Source organism: Arachis ipaensis, chromosome B02 (assembly GCF_000816755.2).
Source record: "Arachis ipaensis cultivar K30076 chromosome B02, Araip1.1, whole genome shotgun sequence".
In the NCBI taxonomy this organism is placed as follows: Eukaryota; Viridiplantae; Streptophyta; class Magnoliopsida; order Fabales; family Fabaceae; genus Arachis; species Arachis ipaensis.
The window spans coordinates 31,529,505-31,541,905 of record NC_029786.2 but is presented as its reverse complement, the minus strand read 5'-3'; the positions used below and the strand labels follow the sequence as shown (position 1 = coordinate 31,541,905).

The window sequence follows — 12,401 nt, the reverse complement described above, 5'->3', positions numbered from 1 at the left end:
TTATTTTTGGTTATTATATATTTGTGTTTCTAAAATTATTTGTTATTGCTCAATAGATTTAATATTTTTTTTTTAAAAAAAATAACATATATGCAATTATCAACTCAATAGAATTATTTTTGGGTGAGACTTGGAACAAAAAAATAATCAGGTAAATTAATAACTTTATTTTTGATTATTATATATTTGTGTTTCTAAAATTATTTGTTATTGCTCAATAGATTTAATATTTTTTTTAAAGAAAATAATATATATGTAATTATTTTTGTTTTTTTTTTTGTTAGATAGTTCAAGTTAAGTTAAAAATGTCAAAGATGAAAATAATTCACTCATTTTTCAAGAGAAAAGAGAGAATATATGATGAATAAAATTCAGCTTCAGATTTTTTGAGTAATGTTCAAAATATTATTGAACAACCTGTGACACAACTTGAGCAAGATTAAAAAATATCAAAATCTTAAAGTATGTAGTCGAACATTGACTTTTATATAATATAATTACCTTTTTGATATATATGCTACAAATCATATTTTGTTAATTTTTTGTTAGATTTTATATTTAATTGGCCCCTCTTTATGAAATTTCTGGTTGGAAGTAACATTTTTGTTCTTCGTTATGGAAAGCAATCTCGAGTTTCTTCTCTAATTCTGTAATAGTTTCACCCCCATGCGTCGCTGAACTGCGCAACTCCTCCAATTGAGCTTGAAGATTTTCAATCTCAACTTTAGAATTAGTTTTGTGAGTCTGCTGCCAATGTATTAGATGTGGCGCGGACATCGCTTCAATTTCCGGGCCAATATATACATAGCTGACCGGTCTACTCTCTCCCTCCAAACCTCCTCTATAAGCTTCCAGACCTCCCCAATAGAGCAACACCGTTCTTGGAACTTAAAGCGTCTCTTAGAGTGTTCTACCACCGGATTAGAACCAGATTCACATAATCGCAAGATAGCAGCAGTAGAAGATCTATTTTGCCACGCTGTACCAACTAGGATCCGATCAAGTCTCTCTTGAATTAATTCATCTCCGTAAAGTTAACAAATTAACTAATCATATGTGATGAAAAAATATAGTTAGGTTATGGATACATGACCCAAATTATAAAGAGTGTTCGTTTTTATTTTTATTTTTGGTTTTTTGTTCGATTTATTGGTTTTGTTCAATTTTAAATACTATTAATAAGGACTAAAATTCGTCCCTTTTTTTAGTTTTTATTTAATATTTATGATACAAAAATTTATATTAAATTATTTTTATGACATATAAGTCATAAATCAATATTGATTAAAGTTATCATTGGAGGTGCTCTTATAACGACGATAAATTTTTGAAAGCTTTATATTTTTTTGCATGTTTGGTAGATTTTTGACCAACAAAGTCAGTGATGTAAAAAATGTTCAGTAAACTAAAATTAAATTCATAATAAATAAGCTGGACAAATTGAAAATCAGCACATGATTTTGAAAAAAGATGAAAGCGAAACAGATGGCAAGGAAATCGAAGTGAATGCCATCAATCAATGTTCACCGATGCACTATTGACTTCTTCCTTTCTACTTTGGCCATTTTTTCTCCCATACTTCATCCATTCACTTAATTCCCATTCTCATTTCCATTCCCATCTCAAAGAAAAACAACAATGTAACTATCTTCCACTTCATTATTAACTTATTCGTTCTTTCTTTCCATATCCGTGACATAAAAATCCTGTATTTATATACATGTACATATACGTAGATACATGTATATATATACACAAGCATGTACAATTGATGAAAAGAGGAAAAAGCATATGATAATAACGATTATTGTTTATATAAGAGACTGAAGAAGAAGAAGAAGAAGAATGGCGTGGGTAAGATCGGCGGTGAACAAAGCCGTTGAAGCGGGTGGCCAAAGCTCTATCAGACGCAGCCTTCGTAACTATGCCGACTCCATGAAGCTCCATGCAACCACCGCCGTCGTCGGTGGCGCCAGAGTCTTCCACGATCGCATGGTAAACTGCATTTCCTTTCCAAAATTTTAATTTTAATTTTAATTTTGATTTTGTTTAGATTTGAATGGGGTGTCCTAGGTTAACCAGAAGTTCCGACTTCAAATTCTAGGAATGGAGTTGCTTGAAAACCTGAAAATGGGATCTTCAAGAGCTAATAGAAATCCTAACGGAATCAATTATGATTGAGGGATGTGTGTGATTTGAAACGGAAACAAAATGTTTCTTGGTTTGGATAAAAATTTCTACCTTGGGAATGATACCTTGCATTGCAAGAAATCTCTACATTACGAATCTAGTTCAAGGAAAGATTTGAAATGAACCATATTATTTGCAAAACAGTTAAGATATTCATTAAAGTAACCAGTAATTTGTAGGCTACAAGTTAGAACATGGAAAAAAACACTGCTCTGAATCTATTCATTTCATTGCATCTTTAGTGTAATTAGGTATTGTGTATATTATCTATTTTCTCTAAAGTTTATTGAGAATGCCGCTTTATACAACATCAGTGCATTATACAAATTATTCGTAGTGTCACTTTAGTAGTTTTTCAATCATTGATATTCGAGTTATTAATTTTGTTTTATTTATGTATTTCATCTATTGGCCTAATGATATAGTCCAAAGTATTACATTCTCGTTGTATTCATGCAATATTCTCATAGTATGCAAGAATTCTCTCATTCATGATTAGATTTGTTCTATTATTACTCATTTTGTTCTTCTTTATCTGTCATTTTAAAATTTTGGTACATTCATAACACAATAAATTTGGATATGAATTGCATCTGGATACATTAAGTGTGGATGTATCAATGTACCAAAATTTTAAAGTAACAGATAAAAAGAATAGAGTATCTTCAGAAAAGTTGTTGCTTCTTTCTTAAATATTGTATGTAAAGGGTTCTTTTTGTTGAATAGGTGGCTCAAAATATGCGAAGCTTTAGGCACACTGTAAAAAGGTTAGAAGAAGTTTCTGTATCATGTAGAGGGGTTGAGAGAGTTCAATTGCTAAGGAGGTGGCTGGTTGCACTAAAAGAAATCGAGAGACTTGTTGCTGCCTTCGCTGGCAGCAATCCAAACGATCTTCTTCCTGATGAAATTAAGGAGTTACCTATAAGCCCCACTTTGGTTTGTCAAATTCATCTTGTATTTGCCACTCTGGCATTGTATTTAATTTACTAGCATTGTTTCATTTCCCTCTTTAGTATCTAGTGTTTTAAAATCCAATCATGGTGCCGCGATTGTAACCTGAATTTGAACCTATTCCAGCCTTGAGACAGTTGCATTGCGAATTGCTATTTGAAACATGTGAAGCTAGTTTGCTTCTATGAACCCTTTTTTGCACTCATACATTATATTTTCTTGCATTATTTCATTTCCCATATGTGTGTATGTGTGTCATTTTTCTAAAATTGATGGTATGGGCATGCTCAATAAACAAAGGAGCAAGCCAAAATAATACACAATATCTAAAAAAGGTGCAGCAGCAGGTCCCATTATCATATCCCTCACTACCCACTCAAGCACCTAAGTGATGCACAACAGCACACTAAGCCCAAAAACCAACCCTATATAAAAAGCCAACAGTTACTTCTTTGAATGTTTTTTGTTCATTTTTAAAATGGTAATTCATGCTCATGGCGTATAAATATGGACAGGTTTATTATGTAGACCCTGACATTGTGGATGAACCAAAAAATTTTCGTGATGTCTTTCTTCATAGTCAAGCTCTTGAGGGTATAACATTATCAATGGTGAGTTGAAGCAACATGATGTTGCCTACAACTTCAATAGTGCTAAACTTCTCTATTATTAGTATTAGTCTGTAGATGAATGCAATAGCCAATTACCTAATCTTGATTCAGCAGAGGATTTGTATTTTACAAGGGGGATTAGGTTTTAGATAGTATTTTGTTGTATGAATTTGCAATCATATTATTTAAATATTCAAAATCAATATTCACTTCATACTTCCCATATTGGTTTCTATAAATTTATTGTTTTCACATTTTCTTTCACAAATTATTAAATAGAAAATACTAAAATGAAAATATAAAATAAAAGTGCTAACCAAACATATCCTAAAAATTTTTGTTGATAACTGAGGGTATGTTTCATTGGGGGGATAAAGTGGGAATAAAGTACACCTAAATGAATTTCATGTGTAGTTGAGTTTCATGTACAATTTGCACATAAAGCTCATTTGGGTAAATTTTAATCCCTTTCATATTAGTTTTTGTCGCAAGGAAGAGAGTTCTTGTTCTACTGTAAGATTAAATTATGGTTACAGTTCACTGATAATTCTGTGTTTAATATACAAGAAGAATGCAAAATGAATCCTTCATTCAAGTTTATTTTCCTTTTAAGAAAATTCTTTGTGCTATTGCATTACTATTGACAAATTATATATTTTTCAGTAATATTCTGTTCACTATGCCATAGCTTTCATAATTGCTGATTTATAAAACTTAACCGCAGGTTAACTCTTTTGTGTGACTCAGATTCTTGAAGCACCAAATGAGGAAGAAGTTTCACTACTTTCAGAGATCTATGGGTAATTTTGGCTATCTACTTTAACCTTTCTTTCATTTTAGTTTATATTTATACTTCCAAATATTGTTTGAGAAGAAAATCTTGTTGGCATATGGGGATTAAGTGCTACATATTACCCCAAACTACTACTAGTTGCCACTTGCCAATACCTAACTGTTAAAAAGAAGAGTTCCCACCTATGGCTACATGTCTATTAAGAGCTATACCTAGAGTTGAGTTAACTTCTTAAAATATAATCAATAGTATGATTACAGTTCTCCTTTTGGTTTGATATCGTATTGTTCAGGCTCTGTATTAAGGGTGAAAAGGAGGAACGCACTGCCTTGTTAGCCAGTGTACAAGATTTGGCAAAAGCGTTTGCTGGATATGAAGATGAAGTCTTGGTAATGATATCAATATTTTCTTATATAATTAGTTTTTGTGGTTAATAACTTAATATTCACCCATGCTCCTAGTTTTGCATCCTATGAGGGACACATAAGAATGATACAGAAAAGACAACAACTAGTTTGTCATGATTTTAAATCTAGGTCCCTAGTATTTGATTTAGTTTATTTGATATTTTGATTAGTTTTAGCTTTATCTTTATTGTTTTGTTATTAACACTTTCAATTTCTAGTATAACTTATACTTGAGTTCAACCATATTTCATGCAAAATGTCTTCAAAGGATACTCAGATCACCCAAACATCATATTAGATGTGATTACATAAATGCTTTGGTTTTTTGTGCACTGATTTCTGCTAATTAATGACAAGAAAAAGATCAGAATGTTAGAGATGCTTTGATCTATTCTTGTTCATGTTTGTCGTCACTTAATTTCCCATCTTCTCATTTAGGAACAATGGTTAATGGCACTGTTCTATGTTAGCGTTGTGTGGACAAGTGATACACTTCAACTTTAACATTCAAATTGATTACTATTTGTCTGTTTGAATTGTAAATCATTAACAATGTGCTTTTGGTTTTTTCTTTTTCTTTTTGTTAACCAGAGAAAATATTTAAAATTCATGTTAAATTGAATTTCCTGTGAGGCTTTCACTATTAACATCTCATTTGTCAAAAATAAATATCTCATCCACTTTGTTGCTTGAAGTGGTCTCTAATTGATTACTCTTCAAATAAAAAAAATTGTCTTTGTAAAAGTATTGAACTTATATGCATTTTATAAAAATGCTAATTGATTAAGATCACATATTTGATAACATAAAAACCTTTAAGTATTGTATTGTCAACAGGCAAAGCGGGAAGAATTGCTTCAATATGTCCAAGCTGCCATTTCAGGGCTAAAAGTAAATGCTGATCTCATGAGGTTGTGGCACAACATATCTCTTTGATGCTAGTTACCTGTGGATGTGTGTGTTTTCTTTCACTCTATGCTATGTTAATATCTTATATTTGTTGAACATTTCTAGTCCTAATGAACATTTTATGTTTTGATTTTTTTTTATTCTTGCGTTTGCAAAATCTTTTTCTTTTAATGTGTTGTTGTAACATGTACTCCATCTATTTCGATTGTTGATATTTTATTCAAATATTGAAGAAAAAGAATTATTTGTTAGTGCCAATACTCTTACTAATATTGCTCACTGTAGCACGTCAAAAAACATTTTGTTTTGTTCCATGTTGTGTTTATATTTTATCAATTGGAATATCACTTTTATTGTCATACTCTAGTACTCTACCATAGTTTAATGAGAGGGAGCTTTGGAGCAACGATTGAGTTGTCTCCGTGTGAATTCAAGGTCACAGACTTACGTAGTGGAATCAACCACCGATATAATTATGAGGTTAGGTTGCCTATATTACAATCTTTTGATGCAACCCTTTCTCGAACCCTAGGTGAACACAGGATGCTTCTACACCGTACTGCCTTTTTACTCTACTATAGGTTAAAGAAATATATTAGGTTCTTGTTCCACATATATTATATTAAAAGCCAAATATATTGTGATCATTATTTTTCCTATCATATGTGAATACATTCTCCTCTCTCAGAATAGAAGATGAAGTCTTCAGTCTAAAGGAAAAAATTGAGAAGTTTAAGCCAAGCAATTTTGATGCAAAATCTAATGAGACAACTGCTATAGATGTAAAGGTAAGCTCGGTTTTCTTAAATTTAACTATGATTCTACCGGTGCACCTTTCTTACGAACACATTTTGCATCCTTACTTCTACTTGGTTCATCTAAAAAAAATTATTAGTAGTAATAATAATAGTAAAAGATCATCAAAGATTAGATTAAAATTATTAATTTCATAAGTTTTTTTTTTTGGTAAGAATTTTTTTTCTCATGAACTGCTGTCTTTATTTGGAATAGTGCCTTAGTTATTAATTTTTAAATACATCGAGTGGTGTATAGGGATATTTTTTACTCTTCTTAATGCATTAAATATCATCATGTAAAATTTGTATTTGCACTTTAGTGACAATTGCGCTTTTGATTTACTTCAGGCTAATAATGAAGCTTTGGCACAAATTCAAATGTATTCCAAATTGGAGGAACTCTTACTCAAAAAGAAATACTTCACCTGTGGTGATTCTTTAGAACTTCATGCTGAAAAGGTTTTGCACACTGATTTTTCATGGTTTTATTTTATTCGTTTTTACTTTCATTATTCAATCAGAGTTAATCACTCATAAATTAGACTAAATCCCAACAGCGGTCCTTGAGATTCACGACTTTCATTATTTTAGTCATTCATATTCAAAATTTACTATACTGGTCCCTGAAATCGAGCTCTAGGCATTATATTGGTTCTTGGACGCTTTCCAACATTGAGTCAACGAACAGAATATTGAGCCAGTTCTGACTTACCATACTAGACTTAGGGCTAAATGATGTCATTTTGTTTTTATGCTTAAGGCAAAAATGAGATTATTTTGGAGAATGAGGAGAGATAAAACGTTTGCACATCATATAAATTCTTCTTCGTATTCTCTTTTTTGTCTTGTTTTAGTACCAAAATGAAACGATGTCGATTAATCTTATGTCCAACGTGGCATGTCAGTGTTAGATCAGAACTTTGTTTGCTAACTCACTGCTAGAAAGAGTCTAGGGACCAATATGGTACCCTGAGCTGAATCTTGGGATCAGTATAGCAAATTTTAGATTTGAGAGATTAAAATAGTGAAAGCCGTGAATATGAAGGACCACTTTGGAGATTTAGTCCTTAAATCAAGATAGTGAAACTCACATATGATGGAAGTTACAAAATTAATGATGATTAACTCTTCACTTTATCACTTTACTAATTTTCTTACTTTAGAGGATCTAAATTCTAATTTTACATCACATATAACCTAAAAAATTGTGAAAGTAACCCTTTAGCATTTTGTCTGTGTAAGCCAAGGTTTCACTATGAGTTTAGTATTGCCGTAATTTTTTAAAAGCAATTGATTCCAAAAGTTGTAAATAGTTATAAAAGTTTCTTCCAATAAGGAAGCTACAAAAATAGTGTTTGGTGAAGTTGCTCCCAAAATTTCTAATGACTATAATAAATATAAATATATTATATTCTTATATAGTAAAACCTTTGATATGAAACTATTTCTTTCAAAAGCCTCCTAGAAAAGTTAACATCTCTCCCTCCCTTCCCTTCCCAACCCTTTTTTCACTCTATTGTCAACCACCAATTGATTCTCTAAAACTTTTATTTTGGCCTTCTAGGCAAATGCAATCCATGCAAAACTTTTTTATCAGATTTACTTGGAGGAAAACAATTTCAGAGCATACAATCCAACTCTTGTGCATAATAAGGTCCTCTACTTACTTCCTAGAACAAGTGGTGGTTATTATTATGGCTACTGGAAGCTGATGAAAATTCAACATAGCTTTACCTTTTGCATTTATTTCCCCCTAAAATATATTCTCGATGCAATTTCTCATTCGGAAATGTTTGGTAACCAAATAAATTCAGCCAAAAACAGCCATAACTTGTCTTATTTAGCATTTATTAATTGTTGCGACAATTAATGAATGCTAAATAAGGCAAGTTCTCACTGTTTTTTTTGTCTACCTAGCATTACCCTTTCTCATTTAGTATGTCCAGCTAAAACTTTGGAATCTCCATAATAGGTAAGTTTAATTTTCTTTTTAATTATGTATAGCAAGACAGTTTGACTTTTTGTATGTGTTGCATTTTCAATGCCAAATTATTTTCGCATGTAGTCACAATTCTTTTATAAGCTTGATATGTTAATTTTTGTATCTAGTGCTACATTTTTTGTGGTTGATGATGTGTGATTGAATAATTTGCAGATTGACAAATTGAAAATCTTATCAGAGTCTCTTGCAAATTCTGCAACAAAAGCTCAAAATCGCATTTCAGAAAACAGGTGCTAAAAATAGTTATTTTGAGTTTTCTATAAGTTTTTGAAAAATGAAGTATCTTATCCTATGTTGCACAGTGAAAACACAAAATTTGTCCCTTGATTGAGTTTCATGCAAAGGTGTTAAATACTTTGTGTAATAGCTCTGTTTAGCAGGATACAAATTAAATTTTAACAATGGAACATTGGACACTTGTGCATCTGACTTACTTTTGGCGAGTTGAAATTTATCGTAGAAATATCAGATTGTTTACTTGACTAAAATTTGTAATGATTTTTTTTTTTTTTAAATTTTGTTGTATATTTTTGTTCAACACCAGATCTCAAAAAGAAGAAGCACTTAATTTTCGGCTAACTAAGACAAAGGAGGTTGACCAAATTGAGAAGGTACACTACCCCTAAAACCCACTAAATGTTTGTACAAATTTACATGTTCTTGGAACATATTATAATGTGTATTTTGTTCCACGAGAAATCATAACCACTTCTTGCTTTTTTTCCCTCTTAAATGTAATCTCTAATTATTATGAATGGAAATAAATTGTTACAGTCACTACTAAAGCACGCATTAAATGCGCTTTAATTGCGTTCAAAATTTTCTAGTATATATATTTATGTAGATACAATGAAGACTCTGGGAGTTTTCATCAAAAACACTTTCCCGTTATCTCAGATGTATCTAGAGGGATATCAAAAGTAATTTCCTTGAGTAGTAGGTTAGGTCGCAAACCCAAATATAGAGTGGCCTTGTGTTGATAAGGTCAAATAGTAACAAAAATCCAGGATTTGAATTATTTTAGCAGTTCTTTAGTATATCACCTACGGGAGCAGATTCGTTGGTCACCCTTGCTGTGGGCAATGCTGCACTTCATTCATTTTGATAGGTTAGATTAGTTTTTTTATTCAATCCAATGGTTTTATTAGCTTTTTGTAATCAACTATACTATGGGTACACTAAAAGTTAGTCATCAAAGTAGCTATAGAGTACAAGTTGCAATACAAAATACACATTAAAAATAAATTAAATATTATATATATTTATTTATATACAAATACATAGTGGGTGATTTTTTTATGTGCACATAGCATTTTTGTATTGCAATTCCTATTGGCTTTAGGTTCTCACATGTGTAGTTGGGATATTTTGTGTTTTTCCATTTCCATAGTTTCTTTTGTTATCTTTAAACAATATTGGGATATTTTTGAAAGAAAATTTATGTCACATAATTTTTATAAGGTTATTATTATTCTTGAAGAACATAACTTTTAAATGTTATTTTTGTAATTTTTCTCTTATCTTTTTCTCTTAAGAAAGTTTAACTTGAAAAAAACTTTTGATTTGACCAACTTATTAAACAAATGATCCTATTTTATTCTTTTCTAATTCTTTTGTTGAATTATAATTTGAATTTGGATAACTTAAAAACTCAAGAGTTAACTCCAGTATTTGGACAATGAATCCTACTTCAGTCGTCGTCGACTACGAAAAAAGTCCACAAGTAGAGTGCGGTTAAATGAAATAAATTAATAATCCACAAATCCACAAAAGATATGTAAGAATGCCAAATTTGTATTTTAAAGATTAATGGAATACAAAATAAGTGAAAAGCAAATAAAAGGGCAAATACTGAAATAAGTTAAAAGGTATGAAATTCTATTTAAGGCCCCATACAAATGATAGCCCAAATCTACATGTTCCAATGGAGTTAAGCTCCACTTTGGTCCTGAGATTGACGAGTTGCACTGATTTAGTCTTCCAGATCTCGATTGCACTAAATTAGTCCCCCAAATTCAAAAAAATGCACCACGTTAGTCTTTACCCTATTTTCCGTCATTGGAGGACTGACGTCGTTAGTGACGTGGCCAAATATTACCACGTTGGACACACTAACGGTTATATGACGTGGCCTAAAGTTTGATTTGCTCCAATTTAGTCCTTATCCCCCTTTTAAAAGATGATGGGGTCACATGATGCACTTAGGTTTTAAAAGGGGGATAAGGACTAAATTGGAACAAATCAAACTTTAGACCACGTCATATAACTGTTAGTGTGTCCAGCGTAGCAATATTTGGCCACGTCACTAACAGCGTCAGTCCTCCAGTGACGGAAAATAGGATAAGGACTAACGTGGTGCATTTTTTCGAATCTGAGGGACTAATTTAGTATAATCGGAATTTGGAGGATTAAATCAGTGCAACTCGTCAATCTCAGGACCAAAATGGGGCTTAACTCGGTTCGAATGAATCCGCTCCCTGTCATTTATAAAAATGAGTGCTATACTTAGATCTTTTTCAATCAACAAATTACCCTTGCCTTAAACTAGTACCTACCAAACAAGTAATCTTGTTTTTCTTGGCAAGGACTATTTGGGTCTTATGCCTTGGGCTTTTGGAGGACTATTTTGGACTTGAAGCACGACTATGGATCAATTTGAACATGATTGGCATCCAACTGAGGCCTGGATCAGATAGCAAATTGACTGTCTCTTAAAAAGCTACACCAGGGTTCACTTTCTAACTAAGATTGGGTTGTGATTTAAGAACACCATACTGACAAAAAAAAAAAAAATGAACACCACACTATGTGTGAGTTGTGTACTTATGACAAAAAAAAATGCTTTGCATGAAGAATATTTAATTGGATAAATTGTCCACCAAACAATCAACTTGGGTTAGTCGAGTGGCCAGCTCATTTATCCATTTAAGTAAGTGTTAGAGGTTTGAATCACGTCTTGTGCATGCAACAACTCATTAGCTAATGGCAGGGCCCTTAAATGGAGCTTAGATTCGCGACAGATTAGTCCTTAGTCTGTCGAGTTAGGGAATACCGTAGACAATAAAAAAAAATTTGTTCCCCAAACCCAGTGCCTCAAAGTGCTTTGGTTTCATGTTTTATTTCAACAAACTTTGGATATTGTACTTTTGCATTGAGTTGACGGATGATGGCTTGGGATCCATTTGGGAAGAGTATTTGGACTTTAGACCTTGCGTAGAGCCAATTTTGGCTGTTGGCATAAATATTATTACACCTAGATTGGGATCTTATGATGTGGTAATCCGAAAGTGAAGATGTTGGCCAATCCAAGTTTATTGTGGTTCTCTTGTGTAAATATTTCACATAACTTCCTTATATGAAGATTTTGGATCAAATTCTTCTAAAGAGAAAAAATTGGTAGAGTAAAAAAGTGAAAGTCTAATCACCCTTGAAGCAATGTATCACATATGATAAAAATTACAAATTCAATGGTAATTGACCGCTTACTTTATCACTTTGAAATTCTCCATACTTTAAAGGATTCTTTTCAAAAGATTTTTACTATTGATTAGATTGTCTTCTAGAATGCATAACACATAACCTTCCTGATCAAATGTGAAAATCTACAAGTCTAAATCATATAAAATTTTCACATTGAAGAGTTCATTTTCATTATTCTAACAATGCTAGTAAACAATGCTAGGTTCAATAGAACTATAGAAGAGTGATACAACTAGTAATATATGAGAATTACATTTTGGG

At 31.7% G+C, this 12,401-nt stretch overlaps 1 protein-coding gene across 1 annotated transcript in view; it reads left to right on the top strand.

Annotated features, from left to right (window-relative positions):
* The window catches only part of LOC107627139 (myosin-3-like), a 17,478-nt gene continuing 6,763 nt past the window's right edge, over positions 1,687–12,401 (top strand). The window contains exons 1-10 of the mRNA XM_021115763.1: positions 1,687–1,995; positions 2,917–3,126; positions 3,657–3,752; positions 4,500–4,552; positions 4,838–4,934; positions 5,790–5,863; positions 6,550–6,649; positions 7,007–7,117; positions 8,814–8,890; positions 9,205–9,271. Coding sequence (XP_020971422.1) covers positions 1,846–1,995; positions 2,917–3,126; positions 3,657–3,752; positions 4,500–4,552; positions 4,838–4,934; positions 5,790–5,863; positions 6,550–6,649; positions 7,007–7,117; positions 8,814–8,890; positions 9,205–9,271 — 1,035 coding nt within the window. The 5' untranslated portion in view covers positions 1,687–1,845. The remainder of the gene's footprint in view (positions 1,996–2,916; positions 3,127–3,656; positions 3,753–4,499; positions 4,553–4,837; positions 4,935–5,789; positions 5,864–6,549; positions 6,650–7,006; positions 7,118–8,813; positions 8,891–9,204; positions 9,272–12,401) is intronic.